We start from the raw sequence: 27,248 nt of genomic DNA, 5'->3' as shown, positions 1-27,248 counted from the left end.
TACCGTGGGTGTAGACCAGAGATGTTAGATGAGCAAAAATAAAATGAAAAAAAATAAGTATCTGTACTGGGTGTTAAGCAAATGCAAATAAGGCCCTATTAAGCTCAAGGTTGCTTCCCGTTAAAAGGGAGTTATTTTCTTGCCACTGTCGCCTGTGGGCTTGCTCTGGGGGTTTCAGGCCATTTGGGTTCTGTAAAGTCTCATAAGATAATTGTAATTATTGCAATTTAAATTAAATTGAATTGAATGACATATTATTTAATATTACACATAAAATGAATATAGTCTCAGATTTAAAAAAAAACAAAAACACTGTTCATGTGATCAGCATGAGTAACAAAAAAGCAAAGTAGTTTACGTTTACTTTGGCCAGTGTCCACTTTCTAACTACGCCAGTTAAGCTGAACGGAGAAAGTTTCAGGAGTCTCTTTATTGTTGATGAGAGCTGAGCTTTGTTACAGAGAACAATGTCAAGTACTGTATGATGAACCCAGCCCACAAGGTTTTGAACCGGTTGCCTGTAGCAGGACTTCTGTGAACCAAAGAACTCACCTATATTCACCACCTACCTTGAGGACGGTAGAATTAAAGCTTTGTAAACAGATAACCAATTTACTTCTGTTTATATTAACTACACACCGAACTAAACAAAGAACAGTGACTGTTATAAAGACTTTGTGAAATTTACGTTTTTTGTTGCTTGTTCCTTTTAAGTGTGCACAGTTTATTTTGTCTTCATTTCTGTATTGATATACATCATACCTGTACTTACCTGGTACATATTACTATATATTACAGTTCAATACATAGTTAAAATCGAAAGTGTTGTGCCGTGTTTACGTTTTACTGTGGTCGTCCTCTCTATCAGCTCTTGTTGTTCCTAAAGTCTTATGAATTTAGAAGTGAGAAGTGACGGTAGAAGTGAATCTGGTTCACTTCTGCCATTTACTTCACACTGTACTTATCAGTTTATTGTTTATTGCTTATTTATTAGGATCCCCATTAGCTATACCTTTCGGTTAGCTATTCTTCCTGGGGTCCTTAATGGTAATGGTTACATTACTGTCTCGGTTCATTCATTGCTTCCCTGCCGATACCTAAATTTCTCCTTTTACTCTTTAGTCACTCAGTGTCGGATCCACATGAAAAACAACAAGATCTACACTCAGCGTCTCCCAAATGCTTCAGTTATTGTCAGTGAATTTTGAATACAAAGCATCAGAATGCTGCCCTACTGTAAATACAGCTTTCAGTGCTTTGATTCTGACTGAGCCATTTCTCATCTGTTGTTTGTATGAAATTTAAGCACAGTAAGAACTAAAGTTTGTCCATAGAAAGGCATTAAAAATGAACAGTCAAGGACAAAAAATAGGGGAAAAACATGCTCACCTACACTCAAATGGGAACAAAACCTCAGGAGTCCTTCTTTTTCATATCAAAAGCCACTTGTTCTGGCTTTTCTTTCAGCTTCCACAGCTGTCTTCACATTTTGGGACTTTAAACATGGCAAAAGTTGTCAGCCTGTCAGACTAATTTGTATAGCACAGTTCCACTTAGGATGCAGCGACTGAATGTTGTCGAGGAAGGACTCCCCCCCTGTGGCAGCCATTTTAAAAGGAAAAGGTCTGGCGTGGTGTATTTAGAGACTTTTCTGTGAGGAGGTGGCTTTTGAAGCTTTGATTTAGAAATGTAAATCTGTCTCTCATGGGAGAGTGTTGAAAGGGGGATTTGTTAGGGTGTCATTTGAAAGCTCAGAGGAGCAGGCTTTTCCAGTGGCTCATAAAAATAAAGTATACTATAAGAGGGAGCCCGGCATGGTATTTCGATTATCAAAGAAATTGAATTTTTTGACGGGGGAAAAAAAGATCAGATATTGCAGCAGCATGACAAGAATGGAAGCACGATAAAGACGAATGCGAGTGACAAAAAACATTCAGCAAAAGCTAAGTTAGTCATAAAAGAGCTAAGAAAATTGTATATTTATATTCACAGAAGAAGGTGACAGTTTTTTTTTTTTTCCATTTTCATAATTAAACAGTTATTAAGTTGACATACATCCATTTAGTATACACAACCATAAATATCTGCTCGATGAAAATACAGGAAATCATGCAAATATAACACTTTATTTCATTTGTCATAAGGGACATTTTTTCCACCTCTATACTCTGGATTCTCTTAATAATTACAAGTAGCCATTGCACAGTCCCCGACCGTTTACAGAAAAGTCTCAGTCCACCCACCCTGCACGTATAGAGCATCATCCCTCTCTTCCCACCCCTCCAACCCCCCCCACCAAAGAAACATATAGAGATAACAGGCTCGGTAGAAAAACAGTCATTTGTTCCTACAGTTTGTACAAAATTCACAGATTTATCTTGTTTGTTTGCCTTCTTCGTTCAGTGTACATGCCGCCTCTCGAGCAGGCAACCAAACTGCTGTAAAATCACACCCGAAATAGATCAAAGTACACAAAATAAAGCAAACGAGAACAAAACCGAACATAGGCGGGCTATGAATAGCTACCGCTGCTGATATGGGTCTGCGAATTATAATACAGCAGTCAGTCTGTTCACGGGCGCAGTACAGTGAAGATAGATGATGCTCACATTTCAGCTCATTGTCTGAATTTCATCCGTCTCCGTGCACGTCACGCCACGGAGTCATGGTTCCCTCTGATCTGTCACTTCACATATCAAGCTAAATTAATAACAGCTGACACACGAATAAAAGCCTTTTTTAGTGATGGCTGTGACTTTGTTGTTTTGCAGATGTGTCAGTGATAATGTCTTGTATTTTGCTCCCTGGGAATTTGTGATTTACAAAAAAAGTAAGCCTGAAAGTGCAAGAGCAAGAAGAGGAAAGCAACAAGATGATCAGCAGAGCACAGTTTCTGTCCCCTTTATCCCCAGGATCCAGACACAAAAGGCGGAAATATACAAGCTTACTTGACACAGAAGTAGAAATAAATAGGATTTAAGAAATGTTTAGTTTTAGGCTTTGGGTCTCCAGGACTAAAATGCTTGATTTGCTTGAAAATGGGATTTCCAGTGCTTAGAAATCTGTTGTTTTTGCAGTCTCAGTGATCAGAGACCAATAAGGAAAGAAAAGTTAGATAAAGTTAAGGTCACATCGCACAGGACCTGTTCAAACTTAGCCCCGTGACAGCTCATCAGACTGAGAGCCACAGCAAATGTTAGGGGAAAGGAAGCGATGGGACAGGACAAACATTAAACGACCTGTCTGAAAGTGAGGAGTTGAAAGTACTTCCAGAAGATATGAACTGGGGTATAATCTATCAGAAACTGGGCAGATGTGAGTCTAGAATGTGGCTTGAAGCTGTGCGTTGATCTTGACTAAATAGAAAGATCTGTATATTTGAACAAAAAAAATAAAAATAAATCTACATATTTACATCTTTTGTTTACATATTTATATTTTTTAAGTATTTTTTTTAAATTTTATTGTATATAGTGTGCCTTTTTCTACTTTTTTTATCTATGGCTGGGAGTTGCCAATCATAATTTCTTGATCTACTGACAGTGTATATTGATTGTAAGACGGTGCTAGAAAAAAAAAACATGTTCGTACACAAAAAAAGCTTCGTATCAAAATGAGATATCTGCATGTTGAAAATAGATGACTGAATTACTCAATAATTCACGTCTGCTGGCAGAACGATTGTGTTTCAGAAGTGAATCACTGTTTATGAAATGTTTCTTATACAAAGAAGCGTCACAACGTTTCGATACGAACCTCCTCATGCAGGCAGCAACTCATTGTCATTCCAAGGATGTCATAAGCTGCTGTTTTGTCAAAGCCACTGGCATCGGAAAGATATTCAGGAAGTGTCCCCTAATTCCACCCACATCCCTATTTAACAGGATAGATGTACACTTGTAGGAGCTTTGAATGTAAAAGAACAGCATGAGGAGTTTGGGAAAAAAAAGTTTATGTTCAGTATTGAATAATAACTTCTTCACTTCACTTGGTTGTCACTTGCTGTTTGATTAAGTTTAGATATCAAACCTACTTGGTTAGGAGGCGACAGTGAAAGCTCAGCTCAAAACATTTGTCTACTTTCTCCTGGCATCTAGCAGACGTTCAGTAAATTTCACAGGTCTACTGGACTACACTGTGCATTGAAAGATGACGCTAAAGGGTAACTGATGTGCTGAAATGTTGCACCAAGTGGTCCTGACAAAACAGCAATATGTGATGAGTTGGGCGTGAGACAAAGCCCCAGGCATTTACTGTGGGTGTAAAGAATATCAATAAGACTTTACATCCCACTAATGGTCCCTTGCAGGTGAAATGTTCGTCACACTAAACTGTGGGTAATTGTTGGAAATAATGAACAACATACTGAGGGGCTGACTATTACTTGTAATAAGGAGTGGGGAAAATGCTGAGCAGTCATACAAGTCATTAAGGTTTATGCCCCTGAGAGAATGACTGTAATTGTTCATCTAATTTTATGACAATTAGTCTGTTACATCACGGTATATCTTATGGACAGAGTTAGGATTTAGGCATGAGAGTGATGCTAAAAGGAAAAGTCATGGATTGTCTGATTTCTTGAGGGTTCATCCTCTGGGGCATGAGGATGTGCTCAAGAAATTTAAAGGCAATATGCCTGCCTAACTGTGCTTATGACACTTGGATAATTCTTATTTACACGTGGAGAATTTGTGATTATAGTAACGCAAGACGAGAGGTTCACAGTAACCAAGAACAAAACTTAATGACAATTCCTGTGTGCTAAAATCTTCCTCAGAAAGATGGAATGACAAGCTTCATCTTATACATACTGGTACTCCACTTTTTAAGAAAAAAAAATTACCTCATTAAATAAAGGCTATCGTCATTGTAGTCTATCATGATCACGTGTTGCTTTCTTCTGTTCTCCTTTTTGGGTTACATTCAAGAGATAAACTGTCTGAACGCCACACACACAAACATCCTGCCTTTTGTCGCCTGAAGTCACTCACTGGTGAAACTGTTGTCTCTGTCCGTCTCATTACATATGTTAAAACTCACACAGCTATGACAGCATTGTTGGATGAACAAACATCTGAATCTAAGGCCCCATCCACACGAAGACACACCGAGGTCTAAACGCATAAGTTTCTTGCCAAATCTGCGTATCATCCACACGAAGACGGCGTTTTGGGGGTCTGTAAACGATCATTTTTGAAACCACGTTCCAGAGTGGAAATATGTTGAAAAGCCGTATAGGCAGCTCCGTGTTTACTGGCTCTCTGCTACTTTTCAGATACGCTTGCGTCATAGTTTTGTAGCTTCATTGACACGCATGCGCCACACACGGCAACGACAATGACAATGGCGGCATACAGTGTAGCAAATGTGCTGATGAAGCTGGTGACCCTACTATCCCTGTTGCAGCAAAATCTCCTTCTTCTCAATCACCACCGAGTTGAACAAACAGTTATCGAGGACACATTACGGCCCACTCATGCTTCCCGGCTTGGTCTCTGTTTGCAACTTTTGCCGCAAGTGTGCATGCCCACTGATTTTTCTTCTGTTTGCGCGCGTTTCCTTCATATCGTTAGAGCGCCCCTAGAGGTCTGGCATGTGTTTTACAGTGTTTCCATGCGTGTCGAGTGCATTCATGTAGACGCACACATTTTCTGAGACGCCTTTGTCTTTATGGCGATCTTTTTTGAAACTGTTAAGCGTTTTGTCTTTGTGTGGATGGGGCCTGAATCTGTTTACGGGGACTTTGATGTTGATGACGGCAGACGAACATCCAGCAAGGCATCGCTCACAATGTGTGTACAGTCTCCTACCGCATGACAACAATGAACAATTAGCTGATTGGTCTCCCACTGCATGACCTGTGTGCTGTGCTCTGTGGCTCTGTCGCCTGCGTGTGAACTGTGGAAAGTGGAAAGGTCCCACACTAATGTCACAGCTATGAGGTCCCAACAAAGCCACAGCGATGTGTGTGAAAGGTTGCAGGCACACACTCGCTCACAAAATGGCTCATACAAGCAGTTACGTATAGTTATTATGATTAGTGCAATTAAGTCAAACACATATGCATTACATCATTAATATAATGCCTGTAATAACCCTCCATCATCCACATGCGCGGTCACATTACAGTCACCATTTAGGTGATTCAAAATTCCCCTCTTTCTCTGTTCTCTCTCTGCGCTGTCGACAGTCTCCCTTCCCTCGAGCGGGGAAATCACTGGGGGTGATGTTTCGTTTTGCCTGTGGTTTCTTCCACCCCCAATGCCTTTCATTAACACATATTGCAAGAGGATGAAATGAACTAAGAAATTAACATAACTGTAGCATTAATGTAGTAACTATCTGCTATGTAATCTTTGCTTTTGTGTTTGAAGTTTTGTCAGCCAGGCTGGCCATGCATGCATGTTAGTGCATGTGAGTCCCTCACATTGAAACTGTCGGCCATTCCCTCATTTATAAACAGAGCAAGAATAACCTCCCAAAATGCAAATGCAGTGATCAACATAAACCCTTCTACACCTTACTGGAAGAAGGGGCAATTTTGTGCACATTATATCCTAAGTTGTAGTTCATTATGTCCACTTAATATAGGTTTTTATTAAAGAAAATTAATATAAGTGGGGATATATTGGCATAACTCTCACCCTTGTGCAGTTGTTTGGTCCACCATCTGTCCTTACACAATTGAACACCCAAAAAAAACTGTCAGGAGTGCAAACTCAGCAGTTGATCAGTATTAAACTAGACAGCCCACATAGTGTATCTGAAAGCTTCATTTCAAAGTATATTCAAGTGTGAATGTGTGTTTTTGATTAGTGAGTGATTTCATTTCAGATGGTTGGATGTTGGCTGTGAGTGGCCTCAACCAGAAGCGATAATGGAAAAAGAAACAAACTACTGCTTCATTGCACGATTTGGTAAAAGAAAACTGAGCTGAATTGGATACTGAACGCATTCTGAGAGCTGAAATATTACTTTTTTTAAACTTTAAAATGGCAGCAGTGCTTTGCCTTTTCCACAGCTGAAGATGAAGCGTAAAGCCAGAAAGCACAGGGGAGGAAATGAAGGGGAGGCGAGTGGACAGCTGGAGCGTGACTCCGCTGGAGAACAGCGGGGGAAAGCTAGCGGCCATTTTGCTCGTTCAAAAGGCAGAATTAGCTGTGAATGGCTGGCAAAGAGAGACAATTGTCCCCCAAGACGTAGGTCGGGAAATGTTTTGACTGGTTTGTTCAGCAAATGACCACTTCAGAAAGACCATTGTGGGCCATTAATTGAGATGGGGATGATTGCTCAGCAGCGTGAGAAAATGTGGTGGATTTGGAATCCGCAGGGTGCCACCTGGGGCTATTGCCATGGCAACAGCTGGAGATGCGAGCAAAATGGACTGATTAGGCTTATGTGATTAAGGTCATACGATAGCTCAAGAAACACAATTATGCGATTATACTATGAGACATATGTTCTTGGAGAGGATAGCTGTGGAAATAGAAGGGAGTAGTTTGTAAAATAATGCCTGGTTATAAAGACATTAAAGTTGACAAGTGACAGTGAGAGTACTGTCAGTTAATGGCCAATCCATTGCCTCCAAATCAGCATACAACAGAAATTGCACTTATGATTTTTTTTCCCCTCCTCTGAGACTGTAGCTGCACCAACAGTGGCTCCTGTGGTTCTTTTAACCTCCTCAGTGCATGCTGTTTCACCATAATTTCAGTGAAGGACTGAAGGTCATAATATCAGAAAAAGAAAAGCTGGTTGGGGATTTGAAAAAGAACAATAAATCAATTGATTTTCTCCAAACATATGATCATTCGAATAATAATAAAGATGCGATATCCTCTTCTTTCTGCTGCATCCACACTTTTGTACCACGATTACATGGTTACTGGCTACAGCAGGACGACGTTCACCCAAAAGCTTCCCAACATATTTCAGACTCTATTGTCATTGAGACATGCATGGTCTTCTGTTATGCTAACTGACATGTTACTAAAATGTAATTTCACACGTTGTCAGTGGCAGAGGTAACAGGGGGAACGCTTTGCTTGTGGTGTGATCCCAGTGGAGAGCTGAGACATCACATTCTAACAAGTGACAGCTGTGGCTAACGCTGTTAATGATGGCTGAGGCCGCTGGACTAATTTACTTTGATTTGGCAGTGCAATGCTTGTTTTACACTTATGATTTGTTGACTTTATATGTATTTTTTTCCAGGCCATTTACTGTGTCTGATTACTGTCCTTAGCAGCACAATAAGAGCACTGTTTTTGTTTGGTCAAATGCTTTTTCTTTTTCTTTTCTTTTGGTCTTTCTTTCTGGTCAAATGCTAAATAGCGGCTATCTTCTGTGACAAGCAACCCTGACGTTACTGTAATGCCATGAGATTTCTTAGGGGTGAGGCCCACGTGCATACTTGGAGTACGAAGCACCTAAGTGGGACATCACAGAAGCTCAGTGGTTGAGGTGCTTCCCACACAACCACAACATCAATGATTCAATTATGACTGCAGTCATGTGTTGCATGTCACACTCCTCTGGCTCACCCAGTTTCCTGTCTGCTTCTGTACTATCATAATCATCATTGTAAACGGGCGGGATGCCAAGTAGTTTTAGCTGCCTAAGCCTGAACAAACATCAGCCAGATCAGAAAAAGCTCAAACTGGCTTTGACAGGCATCAAAGGTAGGGACAAATTACTCGTTTTGTTATTTGTGTTGAAGGATTCATAGCGTGCTTAGCATGCCGTTATCCCCAGGTCTAAATGACCTTCAGTAGGCCCGTTTATATCTCTGTGTCTCTAGTGGACAGAAGTGTGTGTGCAGTGGTGTTTTTAAGACATCACTCACCTATCTCTCTCCTGCCCCTGAACAACCTCTACTGATGGATCGGCCTGCAGTCCACAGCACACCGCCCTGCAGTTTTATCAGCTTTGACTCTCAGGAGCCCCTCTCCCTCCCTTTGTCCCACCCTCTCCCTCTCCCTCTCCCTCTGTTCATTTAGTCCAATCTGAGTAAGTGGCTACGAAAACAAGCCCTGTGTCAGGATGGAGGGGATGATCATTGATCAACTAAAATGCATGCACGCACTCATAAAAAGAAGGAAACTCAGAAGGCACACACAAACACACGCGTCTTCCTGTGATGGGCACGTTACTCACATTAAGGTACTGACTGACATGCTGTTTGAGCACAAGCAATAAAGAGTACGTGTTGCTGTATCTTTTTGCATACACTCATAAATTAGCACATGGAAATGAGTCGGTTTATGCGGCCATATAAACCCACATTAGTCCTCATGCTCCTGTTGTTCCTGTGGACACACTTCCAGTTTTACAAATACACAATGTTCTCCTTTCCCTCTTGGATGCCAGGCACGTTCAGATGAAGTTCCAGAAACATAGCGTCGTTCCAGCCACAAAGTAGGAGGCGGGCATATGGGTGAGGGAGGAGACGGGAAGTCAGGGGAAGACAACTGAGGAGAAGAAAGGAGTGACAGAGATGAGCAGAGGGAGACGGGACAGGGGAAAGTGCGGGAGGCTGATGCTTGTCCGTGCAGCGCTCTGAATCATTCAGGAAAATCTCATTCCGTCTGTCTCCAAGTAACTGTCCTGCCCTCTCACTCACTCGTTCTCTCCGCCATCACCGGCCATCTCTCTGCATGCTAAGTGTGCTATTCTGCCCGGAGCGTGACAAGCTGCCTCGATCATACTTCATAATACACTACATGCTTTTCCGTTTTTGAATTCTTGGATGCTTGCTTTCCTGTCTGTCTATATATCCGACAGTCTGGCCCTCACCTTCCTCTGTAGTGGAAATTGATTTGACGAAATACATTTCTTTCAACAATATCAATCGTCAACAGATAACTTAATAAAAGGCATGAGTTGCATGTTTACGTGTAAAGTTGTCGTACCTACATGACGGGCTGAAGGGCCACTTCTCTTTGCGTACCAAGTATGTAATTTCCATTCTTCCAAGATACTTAAACATGTGATCACTAGTTAAAGATGCAAGTTCATGATTTACATTATTTATTTATTTGCTTGGTTTTTACCAATTACTCATTAAGTCTGTAAAATGTTAGAAAATATTGGAAAATATCCATCCTAATATATATATATATGTTCATCCTGCCAATAGGATGCCGTGAGTCACATTTCTTACTCTTTCAAAAAGCTGGGAAATAACCATGTCTTCTCACCAGACAACTACACCAAACCACTGTAATTACTGCACACACACGGTCTTCTTCCAACTCAGTTTACACAGCAAACAAGTCTGTCCCCAGAATGCCAAAATGAGCGTTACAAGGATTACAAACTGCGGTGTAATAACTGGATTTTAAACTGTAATCCCTCACACTTGCTCCTGAGAAAAGTAAGCACCTTACTGTAACGTGTTACTAAGTAATGAATTACCGTGGAGCAGTGAAACAAACATTGTGCTCGTGGTGATAAGAAACAAAGACTTGCATGGGAACCATCCGGAACAATCTTCCTCTTAGGACATTCCAGTCATGTTGCTTCTGCCTTTGCTTCTGAGAGAATGTGCTCAAAGAAATTGATCAGTGATGTGTTTCTTCAGATGCAGACGTATCTTACGGCAGCATAAAGGGCAACACATATCGGCAGTGTCTTCAGGCGCATCTTTCATGTCAGCTTCTCACTATCCACGACAAAGCTCCTGAGAAGCTGCAGTTTTACCTCATTTGCTCACAAGATCGGTCTCAGCTACTCAGTACTTTTGGCTATGACATAGATTGTTCATGTGCAAAAGATGTCACTGAATGACATATGATATCTACATGACAGCACACTGTAGCGGACAGCAGTTGCACTTAATCAGTTGAGCGTATTTTTTCTGCTGATAAAGTTACATTTTCTGTGCTCTCTCTGTACTCTTCTTTCTTCTTCATCTTCCACTGCCAGAAAAGTCAAGCTCCTTATACAACACTGTGTGTGGAAGAAGATTTACCCAGATAAAATTCAAACAAAACTGCCTTTCGTAACCTTTGTGTAGCTAGACAGCAGCAAAATGGACATTGATTTATAGGAAAATGTCACGGCTACTTGGATGTTCCAGTTGCTTTGATCTTATGTGGTATCCAAAGGGGAATAACAGCAGTGAAAATATACAGATGGAAAAACGTCTAGCCTGGCTGATGTGCCGAGATTCTCCAATATGTTCTCAATCTCAAGATTACATACCCTTCTGTTCACATGCTTCTGCTGTGTTCCTATGTTCTTCTCTACACAGATATCCACCAGAGTATCCGTTAAATCTTCTCATCTCTCACTATCCTCCACTCACTCTGATTTTCCTTGCCTCATCCCCTCCTCCACTCTTTCTGCCACCCTTATCTTTCAGGAGTGATTTCCAAGCTTGGCGCCTTGAGTCTGACGCCACTCTTAGTATCTTCCTTTGCAATCATGCTCTTCAGCTTGACGTCCTGCCTCGCGTTTTACTCACAGCCGTTCTTCCATTAAATGCTTTTCACCATCCTCCTGTCTGCTTCCTCGTTTCATCTCTCTCATCCAGCCCCTTGTTATTTTCACTTTATTCCTATTACACCATCACTTTCACAACCTCCTTCTTCCCTTTCTTTTGCCTTCAAGATGAGACACACCTACTGTTTGTTTGCTTTGATCTAAACTACGGATATAAAAATTGATTCTCTTTGAATTGCACTTATTTGATCTGTTACAAGCAAACTTAGGCGTGTGAATAAAAGTTTTTGGGACTCGTTTGAAGCTCAATGAACAATCCAACAAATATTCTCATATATCACCTGGGATTGACCATTTCTTTTACATTTCATGTCACTTTTTGCATGAAGGAATCTACAAGTCTATGAGTGTACAAATGCCTTCTCTTTTGCATGAAGGAATCTACAAGTCTATGAGTGTACAAATGCCTTCTCTTTTGCATGAAGGAATCTACAAGTCTATGAGTGTACAAATGCCTTCTCCTTTGTATAAATGCATTTACTCTGGCCACCTGTATAACGGCAGGTTTCAAATTCTGCCTCCGAGTGTATCATTTCAGAATTACTGCTTTGTCTTTAGTGGTGTTGTAGTACTTGAGATAGGTCTTGTTCTCAAGACCATATTTAAAGTGAAGGCTCTTGGTGGAAGCCAACAAGAACTCTGGAGTTTGTTTCAACACTGGTCAAGAACATACCTGCAGGGTCTCGGTATGCTCTGGTCTTGGTCATGACTTGGTCTTGTTTAACTATGACTATTATGTCTTCAGACATAGCTGGACAAAACACATTTGTATGTAGAAAAAGGGCTGAAGCATAGCCCTGTCTTTAGTTGTCATACTTAGATCAATCACTCATTTCTTTCGCCTTCTCTTTTCAGTTTAGTTAGGGTTCAGAGTTTAGCCTTAATCTCTTCATCTCACACTCAACTTCCCATCAAATGAACTTCTGCACTCTAACCTTTCTGTCTTTGTCCATTTGAATTTAAAACCTAAATGCTACTTATTTCTGTCTCTTCCTCTTAACCCTAATCTCTCCCACACTATCTGTGGTCCTTTTTGTCCTTTCAATCCCTCGATTCAAACCCTGGACACCCTTTTCTGTTGCATTCCACCACTCACATCTCAGTCTCAGGTTTACGCAAAGCTTGGCATCAACGAGTCAGAAACAGAAATGGGTGAAATAGAGAGAGTGTGACAAACAGAAAGACAACAAGCCTAACAGTATTTAAGAGCATCACTCAGGCAAAGCCTTGTGCACATGCGGTTGTGTATAGGTACACAACATCCGCACACTCCTTGTTCACTCTGCTATCCCCCTCTGTAAGCCGAGAACACTAGTCTTGGGGGCTTAACTTCTTCCCTCTGAGCTCAAGCTAAAAGGTTTTATTGAGCTTTTATCCAGCCACAAAGCAACACTGAGCTGTGTGAGACAACTGCATCTTTAATAGGCAATGCGAGGGTCACGAACCGATGATTCATTTTCAACAAGTTGGAACCAGAGAGCAGTTTGGATCGACGCAGTGCAACAAATCAAGCTCAGAAAATGGACTCTGATTCCATGTTAAACACATACTGAAGGATGGTTAAAAATGCAGGTGTTCCACTTTTAATCAGGTGGTTTACACAGGAGAGCCAGTATAATGCGTTGTATGTAATCCTGCAAGTTTGTACATTAGAGGGTTGTAAAACAAGAAAGTTGCCTGTTTAATCAGGCTGCCTTTCACATAATATAGGTCTAAGAGTAGGCAGATGTGGAGTGTTGCCTATTTAATGAGGTAGCTTTGTAAATTCAAGTCCTGTACGTGCAGAAATCTGCAGTGGTGGACACAAACACAAAGACTGTCATATCAAATCAAACTATTCCTCTCTTGGTTGTCAGAGGAGCCTTTAGATGATGTCTCTGACCGGAGATGATGCCTTGCTGCCTTGAGGCTGCAATTTTCCAGAAAATTGTCCAAATTAGCTTTCAAGTGTAAAGGTAACGACGTTCACTTTTCATCGCACGAAAACAGATTTCCAAATGAAAGGATTGCCCCGGGGGATGAAACGTTTGATGTTTACCTCTTTGAGATTTCGATTGAGCATTTTCATGGCTGTCTGGACAGGTCACCAAACAGGCAGAAGTGAATGTTAGATCATGTTTTCTTACCATTTTTTTTTTTTAAATCATGACCCATGCAATCATGATGAATGTTAAAAAATCCATGAGAAGAAATAACCAAATATATATTCAACGTGATGAAAATGTCCCATTATGTTTTGCTTGTAGTGGAACAAAAGTGTCATGTGTCATCCCCCTGACCCTGAATAACACATGTACATCTGGCAAAAAATTTGATCTTTCTACTGTATGCAACTCTTCAATGTTGTCATTCTCTCTCATGTTCTATTTAATTTGATCTCTCCTCTCATGTGCTCACTTGGTAAATGCTGGTGTAGAAAGGTCATTAAATATTAACTGTGATGTGCCTGCAGGTATACATGCACTGTACGTGCACGTGTTGCTGCCTGCATGCCACAGCAATATCTCCTATCCTGTATCTTCGGCACCACAGCGGCGGAAGGCAATTAATGAGAGGCTGCGTTCTTATCTGCTACCTAGCAACCTTCACTGTTCCACCCGTCGCCCCCGGCAACCGCTGCTGCTGCCTGTAATCGATTGCCGGGCTTGACATCAAACTGAACCACTGACCTGTGGTGCTGTGAGGGATGGAGAAGTAAAATATCTCTGGTATGATCAACAGATAAGATGGTATGATGTTTTCAGCTATAGTGGAGGTTAGCAGCAGAGAAAACAAAACATTTAAAGGATTGACTGCAGAATGTTTACGGTAAATGTCAGGCTGTTTTCACGAGCTATCGTTTTGGACAGATGTTCTCTGGGTGCTCTCTAGGTGGGGCCTTTGTGGATTGGACTTTTCCACTGCATCCCACAGATGCTTGATTGGATCAGAATCTGTGGGGTTTTGGAGGTTGGGTCTCTTTGTTAAAGTCTCCGACTGTTCTTCAGCAAATTGTTGGGTTATTTTTGTGTGTGTGGCAGGGCACGTTGTCCCGCTGAGGGAATCTGCAACCATTAGATAGCGGCGTTGCCATGGGAGGGTGTGTTTGGTCTGCATCGATGTCCAAGTGCATGTCAAAGTTATATCCATGTGAATGTCAGAACCCAAGGTTTCCCAGCAAAACATTGCATTATAAGGAGATGATGAAGCCACTCACTTCACCTTTTAGTGGCTTTAATGTTGTAGCTGATCGGTGCATCAGTGTGAGTACCAGGTAGACACAAGTACAGACAATTTTTTATAAAGGGAGTAAAGATAATTAAGTGAAATTCAAGAATTTACTAAGTTATTTAAAAGGAGACTAGAAATAATAAAATGAAGAAACATAATGGTATCCTCTAAATTAAGAATCAAGGTTATCCAAAGAATATCCATACAGTCAGTTCTAAGATATACTACCATCCACTGCAGCCTGCTTTCCAAAATATCATATGCTCTATAAACCCAGAGAACTCCTTGGTCTGTAGCTGCCTTCCACCACTCTCTGTGTGGATGCCTGTTATTAAATTTACAGTGTATGCTCGCCCCAGGGAGCAACAGAAAGCAGGAACGCATTTCCCTCAGATCATGTTCTGGAGTCAGTAATTGCCAAAGCAATTGTTATTTAAGTGATGCACAAGAAACAAGGCGCAGCGTACCGCTGCTGGTTTCTACTATTGTTAATATTTTAATGTGCCGTGCTCCATTCTGCTGGGACAGAATGACTCCGGTGTTGTCAGACAATTGGATAATGCCGCCTTTTTGTTAGCATTTTGTGGTGTCTCTGAAATTTTCACCACGTGGATACCCCCTCTGGCTAACAGGAATCTGCTAGAGAATTGTAGCTTTTAAATGTTGATTTTTACCAGAATAGTATAAGAACCAACACACTGAGATTTGAAGGAAAAAAAACACCAGGGTGCAGATTAACATGTATGTGGATTCCAAATTTTCTACAGTGCATTGACATGGACCAGTGAATTAAACAGTTTTGTCCTTTAGTATCTGGATACACATTTGTAACTCTCGCCAAACATCATCGACTGACAATCAGAGTTGAGCATAAAGTCCTTTAGTTAGAACGAGTCAGCTTTCAAAAAGCCACATTCACCACATTGCAAAAAAAAACAAAAAAAAAACTGTCCTGTTTGGACACATCTAAAATATTGGAGATGGTGTAAGCAACACACAGCTTGTGGCGAAGGACAGTAATTAAACTCTGGCATATTAACAATAAGACACTCTGTTCTGTGACCTGCTGTGTGCAGTTTTGAACCAGGCGAGGTGGCCTAGAAAAGCACACCAGACGGTTCTGTCCATTTCCCCTGTTTGTTGAATATATATTCAATTCTTTTCTGTCTATTCAGCAAATTTGCGGATGGCAGCTACGTAGAATGATGGAACCTGTAGAGCACAGACACGGTCTGACCAAAGCGCAAGTGCAACATAGACGTTTTCAGCTTCAGTGCCTTGCTCAAGGATGTTTTTGACAGTCAAACTGTACACTCCTTATGTATAATCCTGCTTCTCTTTTGCAGCACTGTGTGTCAAGGTCACTTACACAAAGGGATTTGACAGTGGGAGATTAAGATGAGCATCTAAGCGCCGGCTTTGAGGTGCTACAGTTCACTTTGTGGACTTGTGTCAGAGCCTTAAGGTGTTAGATAAGCTTCACTTCTCAATACATTTTGTTGCTTTCTTTTCTATTTCACTGCTCTTCTCTCCTCCAGTCTGTCCGTATCTCCCCTCCTCCTCTTCTTCTCTCTTGACTCACTGAACCTAAAGCAGCTGTGATACAGTCACAGTCGTGATATCTAAAGCCTCCCCTTTACTTAACCAAGCTCTCAGCATTTGTTTTCTGCCCCTGCCCCCTGCTGCAGAGCAAGAGTTAGGGCAACTAACATGCCACCCTAGTTGTGAGAGTAATAGCTAACCTGCTGCGCTGATGCTAATCAGGCAACAAAGGGCAGCAGGGTCAGAGTGGAAGTGTTGCTGATGGGGAGGAAGGGGAATTCTGTTAGCTAAGAGTATGATGAGATGGCAGTGATGTGTAGAGGAGGATTAGTTGTGTCTAACTGTGTGTGGAGCATGCATGAGTAAGTGTGTAATTAGAGAGCCACAGACAAGAGTCACTGCTTGTATGAGACATATGTGACGTGTATGCCGGATTGTTGCCACTCAGAGTGCATACATGAAAACAGTGTGCATGACATGGGCAACATGCAGTTATAATCTATGTGTGTGTCCTACACACATTTGTGTGTGTAAGTGTGAGTGACAGGAAACGAGTGAATGAGCACAGCCTTATTGGAGAGCCCTGCAGAATGAAAGGCAGATTAATTAAAAACGCTTCAGATACTCAGCCTCAGCTGTCACTCCCTCGACAGAACGGACCTTCATAACAGAATCCCTCAAACACATATTCACACAAACACACACTCTTACCGTTATGAACGCCAGCCAGTCTCATGTTGAGAATGGACAAATGCAGAGCTGCACTGTAAGACAACAGGCCGTTTGAAAGCAGATGAAATGCACATGCACACATGCATACTGTCACTGTGACAGCACCAACACACACACTGACACGTACATTACTTTGCAAAAGTTCTAGGCACTTTAGACGTCTAGATCCTTTTCCACCATCAAGGAGGCATGTGATTGGTTCCCTCCCCAAGGACTAAATTCATGACAAGAACAAAGAGTCTTGTAACAACATCTGTGATGGCATGAAGATAAAGATGACAGTGACACAGCCTAAGTCGGCAGTGGAACTTTGGGAAGTTCTCCAAGATTCTTGAAACAACCTACCTGAAAAATTTTGTGCAAGTGTACTTAGAAATACGGTTGCTAGTTTAAAGGAAAAAGGCGGTAACACCAAATATTGACTTGATTTTTGGTATTTTTTTCTACTTAGATAACTCTGTATTAACTTATTTGGCAACAATAAGAAATAAACTATTCATGACATTCGTTTTGAAAGCTCTCTCTCCTGATTTTTAGTGCCTAAAATTTCTGCGCGGTCATGTTCATCCTCAAGATGATACCAATCCCAGCAGCAGTGCCGGTTCAATCTCCCAAAAGGACGTACTCAGACTCTCCTGCTGTTTTCTTCTCTGCCTCTCCGAAAGAGTGACTAAGAAACAAGGTCCTTGAAAAGGCCAGTGGTGACAACAGCTTCAGTGTGAGAGGCATATTATCAGTTCTTCAACACACCTCTGAATGTGTGTGTGTGTGTGTGTGTGTGTGTGTGCCTGTATCTGTAAAGCTGAAGGTGAGAAATCTACAAAACCTTTAAAACTTTCCTAGCCCCAAGCTGAAGCTAATCCTAAACATTTGCATATAAATCTGCTTATTTTAACTGATTACAAATTGTGCTCTGAGTTAATCTGTGTGTTGAATCGCAAAGGAATCAGCCTCTGCACTTTCAGGAAAACTCTAATATACATTGCACATACGTGAGAGCTCTGAGTTGTAACCTCAAAGTCAGACAGATCAGAGGGACCCATGAGAACTCCAAATATGACATTCACAGCAAGTCATTTTCATTCTACACAAGGATAACAGATTGAAGCAGGACTATAACACTAAAAGTGTGAACAGCTGAGGAAAAGAACACATAAATCATACAGATGTAAATACATAACATCGACAACAGAAATAAGACACTTAGGCTGTCGGGCCCGTAAAGACACTGAGTTCATTTCTACAGATGTTTGGTTCCATTCCGCCTGCACATAAAACTGGCCGTTTTGGCACTTGTAAGACCATTTGTGTCTGTAAACGTGGATAGAAATTTTCCGTCCATATTTTGTGTAGGCAGGTGTCAATGTGGTATGTTGTGTGCATGTGCTAATGTGTGTTATGTGTGGGAAGGTATATGTCGAGTGTGTTCTTACATTTCATGTCCATAAAGTGTAACTCTAAACTATTCAAACACATACAGTATATTCATTGATTCTCTACATTAGTGTCTGTGTGTATTTGTTTGTGTGTGTGTGCGGTTGTGTGAAAGTGTGTGTGTTTGTCACAGTTGGCCACCGGTAGATACTCCTCCGCTTTTGTTGTGTGTTCGTTTCACAAGGGAACTCCCTCGGTCAGTCTTTCTCATTTGGCTGACGATGACTCAAAATATCAGTGGATCAGGTCGACCCACGAATGAATCAACGTATTGACAACTCAACCTCAACAGCAGACAGACGGCACTGTGTGCATTTAAATTACAGTCCTGCTTCCGTTGTAGAGCCAGTGCAAGCAGCCAGGGACAGGGTCAACTCAGGTGGTCTCGGAGGAAACAGATTAAAAGAAAAGGCTGAATTTGCTACGGAGCTTACAGTCAGAGGGCATCTCTGGAGGGAAAAATATTTTTTAGACAGAGCCAAAGAGCAAAACAGTTTAACAGTGCTAAAAATCTAAATTAAAGCCCTCAAAGCACTCCATTAGCTCACATCTCTGCCAAGGCTGTGCAATTCTCCAAATCTCTTATCTTATTAATAAAAAAAAAACATGAAAGAATGTGAACAATGGGTATGATAACAGATTTAAGATACATGCTCCAGATTAGTTTTCTTTCGAATACAGTTCAAAAGTTTATAAAATGAGCTGTTTGATGTTAAGAAATTCTTTTAAACTGACATAAATTATTTTAATTGCTTTTCTTTGGCGGAAAGCATATTTTTGTGGCTGTGAAAAAAAGTTTCTGAGAAGTCAAACTAGCTAATAGTCAAATATAAAATGAAGTACGACTGAATTTGAAATGGCAGAGCTATGAAATGAGAATGAATTTCCTAAAAATAACAGAATGACATACCTGCTGACAACCTTACAGTTAGCTGGCCTCTGAAGCAACTTCAACCAAGCTGTACTGAGAAGGTAATTACTCTCACTAGTTTTATGTTTCAGTTAGAAACACAATAATAATAAACCCTTATCTTTCTTCTTGCCCTGCTCACTGGGATTCAACCACAAGAATCTTAGCTGGACAAAATCTGTGCTTCTTGAAAAAAAAGCTTGTCTTCTAAACAGAGCCTTTAACCTGTATTTTCCCCAGGTCTGAATATTGCCTTCAGTAACCTCCTTTAAATCAAACATCCTAGGTGATTCAGATTGTGACTGTGGCCGTGACAGGTTGAGGGCTTTTCAGTCCAGCTTCCTTATAATCTGAGAGTGAGATCTGCCTCCGAGACAAGACTCCTGGATCTTTGACTCTGTCTATTAAGATTCACGACAAGACATGAGACGTCTGCCTCCAAGCACAACAGCTCTGCATACCTGTTTGTTTAAATCAAACTACAAGTGGGTTTTAAAATGCTCACGGCACTGAAATGTCACAAAAATCTGGAGCTACTGTTTTGTTACTACTGACTCTGTACAATATTTGGTTAAGTTTTTTGAACAAATGAGTCAAAACCAGCAGCAGGAGCAGTTCCGCTGGAATAAATGGAAAATACCTGACTAATAGCACGAACAGGCCTACTCAGGAGAACAGAAAAAGAGAACTTAATGTACATTTTACCAATAAAAAAAAGAGACAGACAGAGGCAACACATTACTGCTCATCGTTTGACCTTAAAATCTAAATACTAGCCAAAAGCGGTCTTGTTATAAGATCTGAAGAAATCAGCTTGAGAAATTAAAATATAGGATGGATTAAAACTAGATCTAGATGTGAGAGAAAGTTCTGAATGAAGTAACTTCAATGAACTCTAAATTAATCCTGGCACTGTATAGCTCCAAAGCAGAAAGCAGGACTGCCCCACTATACCACACTTAAGCACAAAGATACCTGTCTCCAAATTGCACCAAACTGCAGCTTCTGAAATGTATCTAATGTAAAAATGTATTATATTTTACATGTTTACAACATAAATATATTACTCTGTTGAGAGGAATGCACAATTTTGTAAGGGGGAATAAATGTGCCCAGGGCAAGATTTGAGATTAAATCCTACGGATGTTTTGTTGAATTCCCTTTATCGCATAACTTCTGTCCCAAGACTCCCATTTTCTACACTGCAGGAGAAGTGACAAAAAGTTATATTCACAGCTCAGGTTTTTGTGGTCCATTAACTTGTAAATGGTAAGGAAGAAGGGGACATAAGGGGATGGGTAGAGGAATGCTTCTGGGTTTATATCTGCAAGTGAGCAGCCAGCCTCTCTCCCCACAATGTCTTAATGTTTACAGCATTAGAACAAAGTCAATGTTTGCACTGCAGACCTCATTGTGTAGATGCAAGAGTTTAATTAAACAGGAGCAAAGAGACCTCGCTGCCATTCCCAGGGAACCATTTCAAGTGCATGGTTTCTGTGCCCAAGGTTCACATTGAGTGCAGCTACAGCTCTAAAGGGAGGCAATCAGGAGGGTTGTTCCATGATTTTCCTTGACTATTGATTTGTGTTTTTCAATAAGCCTGAACTTCAAAAACAAAATGAGAAACCAAACTTGTGTAGCAACGAGTCCCCGAGGCAGCTAGCAATATCGTCCAGAACAGTGTAAAAGCCCCATGAATTTGTCGAAGCATATAGAAACCGTCTCTCTATTTCTCAGATTAATAAAAAGCTTCTTGACTATTCACCACAGCGGTTTCTCCCAGAATAACCGTTAATCGCAATGACTATAATCTTGACATTAACTTACATTTCTTGGCAGTAAAACCAGGAAGCCCAGTGAGTGGTTTTATTATTTTGTTCACTGCAGACAGCATGCCTGATTACCAGTTCCAATGTACTCCTGGGATTCACACTTCTGAACAGAAAAGGTCTGACTCTACTCCTCGGAGACTGCCACAAGTTGTGCTATCTCAATTGTTTCCTGTCACTTTTTTTTTCTCATGGACGCCTAAGACTGGCAGCGATTTCCTCGCATTGATTCATCATTATAGTTAATTGGGCAGGCTGGAGAGAAGACACACGGGCCATCCCCAAGGTACAGTATCTGTACATCCATCAGTCTCAACTTGTTGATTCTGGCCCCTGAGGGCTGGAGACGGAGCCCCCACACTGTAACGGAGGGAGATTAAGAACATTGCCGTCGGGTAAAAATAACTGCTGTAGATTAATACATATTGTGGATGCGAAGTGAACATGTTAACTCAGGAAGAGGAGCAAGGCTTGGCCACCATGGACTGTTAAAAGTGAAATGCATTATAGTATGTGCCTTTACACAAACAGAACAGAGCAGAATTAAGTCTGTTTGGAGAACAAGTCAATGAAAGAGTAAGCTTATAGAATTACATAAAAGCATAAAGAACACTGGGCTGCCGGAAAGAAATGAGTAATGTTCTTAAGTGTAAATTATGGCAATGGGACACACTGTGCTTATGAATAACTGAGCTAATGTTATTCCTAAAGATAGGCCTTGAGGGTGCATGCAGGTAGCCTCAGCTCGATTTCCCCTGTTCTTCCAAATGAAGCCATTATTTCTAAAAAAAAAAGCTCCTACCCCTGCATAGACCATGGTACTAATCTAAAACTAACTGATTGGTGCTTACTCGGACCTAATACGGAGGGGGCTGCCAGTGGAATCTGAACAAAAGGCCAAAATAGAACACTAGACCCTTTATTTAAAAATAAAAAATGAAAATGGAGGCTATCCAACTGAGTGCCTGAGGGAATTTTCTGTGTTTTGATTTGGTCCCAGTCACCCAAATTAAGTTCTATTGATCTGATTGCAAAGTAATGACAGGCCTTTGACATTCCATTGTGAACACTAGTGGGTCTATTGGACTGGTTGCCACAGATGACATAGAAAGGTCAGAGGGAAAGCTATTATTCAATATGAAACACAACGAAATATCAAAAGCAAAAACAGTGAATAGGAGGGAGAATAAAAGCTGACACTCTGTCATTACTGCATAATTAAACTACGCTTTCACTGAAGTAATAAACATATTTTCTTTTTCATCCACCTCTCAACGTATCTGGCTGTTCAGATAGCTTTCCAGCAGTGAAATATTAAAATGAAACAGACTGCACTGTTTAGGTATAAAGTCCAATAAGTCAAACTCTTTGTGAGCATTAACACAATATACTTCTGTTCTCCAAAACAGATTTATTTCCGACTAGCTGACCTTTTTCAATACAGCCTATTCTCAAGACAGAAATCTTTATAGGTCAAAGAGTAAATGCCACCCTCCGCTCTCATTTTGCCCATCAAACTCACACCTCGAACAGCGGGTGAATTCAAGCCCTGTCAAAACGATGATATCAGGGGCTAACCCAGTGGAAAACCAAACAGAACTTTATGCCTTCCAGGCCTTAGAGACTGACCAGTCCTGAACAATCAGAGTCGAAGAGAAAGAATGATGCCCAGGAGGATAAATTCTAGAGTCGCTCACCTTGACCTGCACAGTTAGGGTAAATCTGATTTTAGTTTTTCACACCATTTGTTTGAAAATCATTCCTGGCAGCCAGCGTTAGAGGAAACAGAGGGAGGAGGAACATGGCTAAGCATTAATTGAGGGAGGCAGGAACTGAAAGAAAGACAGGAAAACAAAGGCAGCTGTCATTATTTCAATCAGGCTCCTAGTCTGGCAGAATTAATAATATCAGCACGCTCTTCTGACCTCAGAAGACGGTACAACATCAACCTCTGCAAATTAGTCATTAATTTACCCCATTAGGTTGGACAGAGGTGGTGGGCAAAGAAAAAAAAACGTGGATGGGAATGAATTTTAAAACAGAATTCATAACTTCTGAATTGAGATGCAACACAGCAGAGAACTGCAAGAGGTCAGGATGACAGTGGTGAGGATAGGAAGAGTGGGCGAACAAATAAATAAAAGATCCGCTGAAATTAATATTTTGACAGCGTAGATGCGGATGAAGATAATTTATAAGGAGGAAAAAGACTAGCTTTGAATATAAATTTGTAAAGCTAGAATTGTCAGCTTTTGAGTTTATCTGGATGCTATGCACACTGATGGAAGTGAGAAAGCATCAATAGCATCATTAAAGTCTCTTGTTTGGTCCGCAATAGTACCAAGCCTTGCTCCTATTAGTTCTAACCATTTATGTTTATTATTATTAATTTTTGTTTCATTTCCACACCTATAAATTTAAACCCTAATCCTAAATAACAATAAACCAAATGATAACAAGACAGTTACTTTCCTTTGTTTCTTATGCTCCGTTAATCCATACTGGAAAAGAAAAGCAAATATAATAGAAACCTTCAAAATCATTCCTCCCAAGGGCACTTTGGTCCAGAGCACGCTAAGCCAGCTACCACCCAGAGCACAACAGGGTCATATATACTGAGTGTGGAGTCATCCAGTCTGAGGCAGAATATATCCACAGGGCTCTTACTCTCCTTACCATTCATTACATCTCACTGTGTACTGTAGGGAGCGTTTGACATTTAGTGTTTTTAGTTTCTACGCACCCTCGCCTTGAGCTGATACATCTATAGCTGAAAATGCGCTCCCTTATCTCGTCTCCTTAACACTGGCAGGATATAAAATGAGATGCAGCTACAGCAAACCTCTAACCTACTCTCAATCTGCCTCTATTCCTAAATGTGATTACTGGTTCTTTAATGTAAGAGCTAACACCTGTCTTGCCAACCTGCATAACCCACCCTAATGTAATTTCTGCATGACTCACACTATTGAAATGTAAATTTCCCAACTCGTAGCTTCCCTTATCAAAAGAAATATGCTACACCGGTACATAAAAAATGGGCTGCAGGACAAAAATGCCTGCAGGTCTTGAAAGGGTTGACTTCACGCTATCTAGATAGACAGGCAGGCAGGGCAAAACCACACATTCATGTGAATACACACACACACACACACACTCAGCTTCCCCACTGGCTTACTACCTATCTATTAGCTATCCACTTTGCTACCATGAAAGAGCCTGAGTATAATGAACAGCTCAGCAACAATCCAACCCTGCTGTCCCGCCCACATGTAATCATTCACATCAGCATGCACAAACTGTATATACATGTCCACACACCACTGAACATATGTAGTTAGGCGTTTCAAATCAATAAGCATGCTCAACACACAGCCTCCCCGACCTATTCTTACAATGGCTAATTGCCAGGAAGAACAATTAGTCTGATAAGTATCACTTAATGTGTTCCTCCAAAGAGAGGGATTCAGGCTATTCTAAAACAAACGCACCTAATTCCTCATCCTGCTCCCTCATTACCACCGTAAATGATGCTTCTATAGGAGTGCAGGTGCCGGCAGTGCTATGGAATGATTTTTTTTGTGAATGGTGGTTTGATGGGATTAGAGAAAAGACGAACGGGGCTTAAGTCATGAAGGGTCCTGTTTCTGGTGAGATAGCTGAGCTACACTGTGCCAATAATGAGGTAGAAGACACTTGCTTGTCACCACCTTTGCTTTGCTCATTAATAGGGAGTCAACGGGTCTCTGAAGCCTGCGAGGACCAAAGTGCCCAGTATGAGGCAGTCTGGTGAACAGCTTGATTCTTGGTAAATATCACTAAGTATTGTGGTGAAAAAAAACAACCCTGGAAACAACCTCTTAAAATGTCAATGAACTGTCACAGAATCACTTTTTTTTTAAAACTTGCCCAGAGACAATACCTCTTTAAACTCTGGATCCTGCGACTGAATGACCCATGCCACTAGACACCTCTGAGGAAACATCATTTTACTGTCTTGCTACATTAACATCTATCCCCTTGTTAGTCTGCTGTTGGCGTTCACCTCGCAATCTCCCTTAGGGCATTAGATTTTGATTCTTCAGCTCACAGCTTCTGCTGGGCCGAGACACCCTTCCAGTAGTCCAAAATATCATGAAGGTCCTCGTCCTTGGCAAACTGCACCTTCTTACGCAGGGCATGACCTGCTGCTATATAGGATGCTTCCTCTCTGGGGCTTTTCTTGTATGGTCGGAATCGCTCCCAGATTCGCAGTGTGCTCTCAGATGAGTACTCTGGACTGGAGGAGTAGCCAGAGTTGTAGTTGTGGTGACGAGAAGGTGAGAGCTGGGAGTAAGTGGCTGTGGCATCCCTCTTGGTGCGCCCCAGTGGCTTAAGAAAGGACGCCTTTTGGGCCGGTGAGGGCGATTCGTTGCCACCCTCATAGTAGAGTGCGGGGAAGGAGTGGCGGTGCTCGGAGCTGTGGTAGTCTGGCTGAACCTCCAAGTGGTGCTGCTGCTGTGCAGGGCCAACCATCCCTCCTCCACCTCCACTCCCGTTATTACACCCCATTCCACCCCCATTCAAACTCACACCACCACCATTCATGTTTCCCATTCCGTTGCCGTTGCAGCCTCCTACTCCACTACCTCCTCCACTTCCGCCTCCTCCACCACAACCTGCAGGGCTACCCTTTTCTGTTGGGTACTTGGGAGGATCGCTGCGCTGCTCAGGAATATCCACACTGTACACTCTTGTGTTCTTGACAGATCCTGCAGCAGGGGCACCACAACGGTTCTTCACCACAGCTGTGTCAGCACTCAACTGCCTCTGAAGGGGGCGCACCGCATTTGCTGGGGGTGGGTCACGATAAGGAGGGGAGAGAAACCCTCCACCACTGATGCCAGGCCGCTCAGACAGTGGCATGACCAGGGGCACCGGGGCCATAGAAGGTGGATGAGGTTGTGGATGTAGCTGTGGATGAGGCTGAGGATGTGGCTGAGGATGTGACTGGGGATGTGCTTGAGGATGTGGCTGAGGGTGAGACTGAGGGTGAGGCTGAGGGTGAGGCTGAGGGTGAGACTTTGGATGCACTTTTGGAGAGGAGGCCATGATCTGATCTCCCGGGTGGCCTGGAGAGAGGGGCAAGAGGTTGCGGGGCAGGGATGCAATACAAGGAGGCTGGCCAGTGGACATAGAGTTGGCATTGTCAGCTGTGGTCACAACATTAGCTGATGCATCCAGCTTCAAGGCGTCAATGCAGTTGTTGATGATCTGGTTCACCTTGTCTACCTCCTTGGCGATGGTAGAGATCTCTGATGCTGAGCCACGGCCATCGTCATCCGAATCCTCCCCAGCCTCTGTCCCATTCTCAGCCCCACCTCGCATATCCACAACTACTTCCCCTCCTACCACTGCTCCTCCAGCCGCCATCACTCCGTCCCTGCCTTCTCCTGCCACTCCTGTTGTCCTCACATCCATGTAGTTGCCCTTTCCGCCCATTGCCTCAGAGAAAGCAGTGGCCATTTTTTCCACTTGCGGCAAGGTGGAGAGGCGGGAGGAACTGGTGTTGGCTGAGCCATGGAGCATGCCTGTGCTAGAAGTGGCAGATTGCGGCAGCTTGCCTCCTGCCCCTGAATGGTGGTGTTGGTGGTGAGCCTGCTCCTGGAGACGCTGCATGGCACCGGGGTCGTTAGCTACTGCTGCAGCCGCCTCTGGGCCATACCTGAGGAGGGAAAGATTCACTTTAGAATGCACAGCACACTTTGATTCATTATCTGGTGTGATATTGTGTACCTTTTCAGTGATCCCAAAAGAAAACAGAATCCTTGCAGTTTTAATTAAAGCCCAAAAAATTGTGAAAAAAATAGCTTGGCCCCAAGCCTCAATAAAGAGTATGGTTATTTTTTTCCTTTTACATTATAGCTTGTAGTTAGAATAAATTGGATTTCTGAGATATTCACATCAAAACAAGGCATTGCACCTAAAACTACTAAAAGAACTGACTAACTGAAGCCCAAAACATAATTTTTCCAAAGCAATCAGTTACTCCCCGACACACGTAGCAGCTGTCATTTCTGTTGTGGATAAACCATCCCAGATGCATA

The 27,248-nt window shown here is 41.9% G+C and overlaps 1 protein-coding gene across 2 annotated transcripts in view; it reads right to left on the bottom strand.

Annotated features, from left to right (window-relative positions):
• Window positions 1-1,944: 1,944 nt before the first annotated feature.
• Window positions 1,945-27,248, bottom strand: part of LOC110951183 (protein phosphatase 1 regulatory subunit 29-like) — a 297,756-nt gene continuing 272,452 nt past the window's right edge. For both annotated transcript variants that reach the window (XM_051945089.1, XM_051945090.1), the window contains one exon: window positions 1,945-26,866. In XM_051945089.1, coding sequence (XP_051801049.1) covers window positions 25,249-26,866 — 1,618 coding nt within the window. In that variant the 3' untranslated portion in view covers window positions 1,945-25,248. The remainder of the gene's footprint in view (window positions 26,867-27,248) is intronic.

The sequence above is a fragment of the Acanthochromis polyacanthus genome, chromosome 3 (genome assembly GCF_021347895.1).
Source record: "Acanthochromis polyacanthus isolate Apoly-LR-REF ecotype Palm Island chromosome 3, KAUST_Apoly_ChrSc, whole genome shotgun sequence".
In the NCBI taxonomy this organism is placed as follows: domain Eukaryota; kingdom Metazoa; phylum Chordata; class Actinopteri; family Pomacentridae; genus Acanthochromis; species Acanthochromis polyacanthus.
Note: the sequence above shows the minus strand (reverse complement) of the source record. Positions and strands in the feature narration are given on the sequence as shown.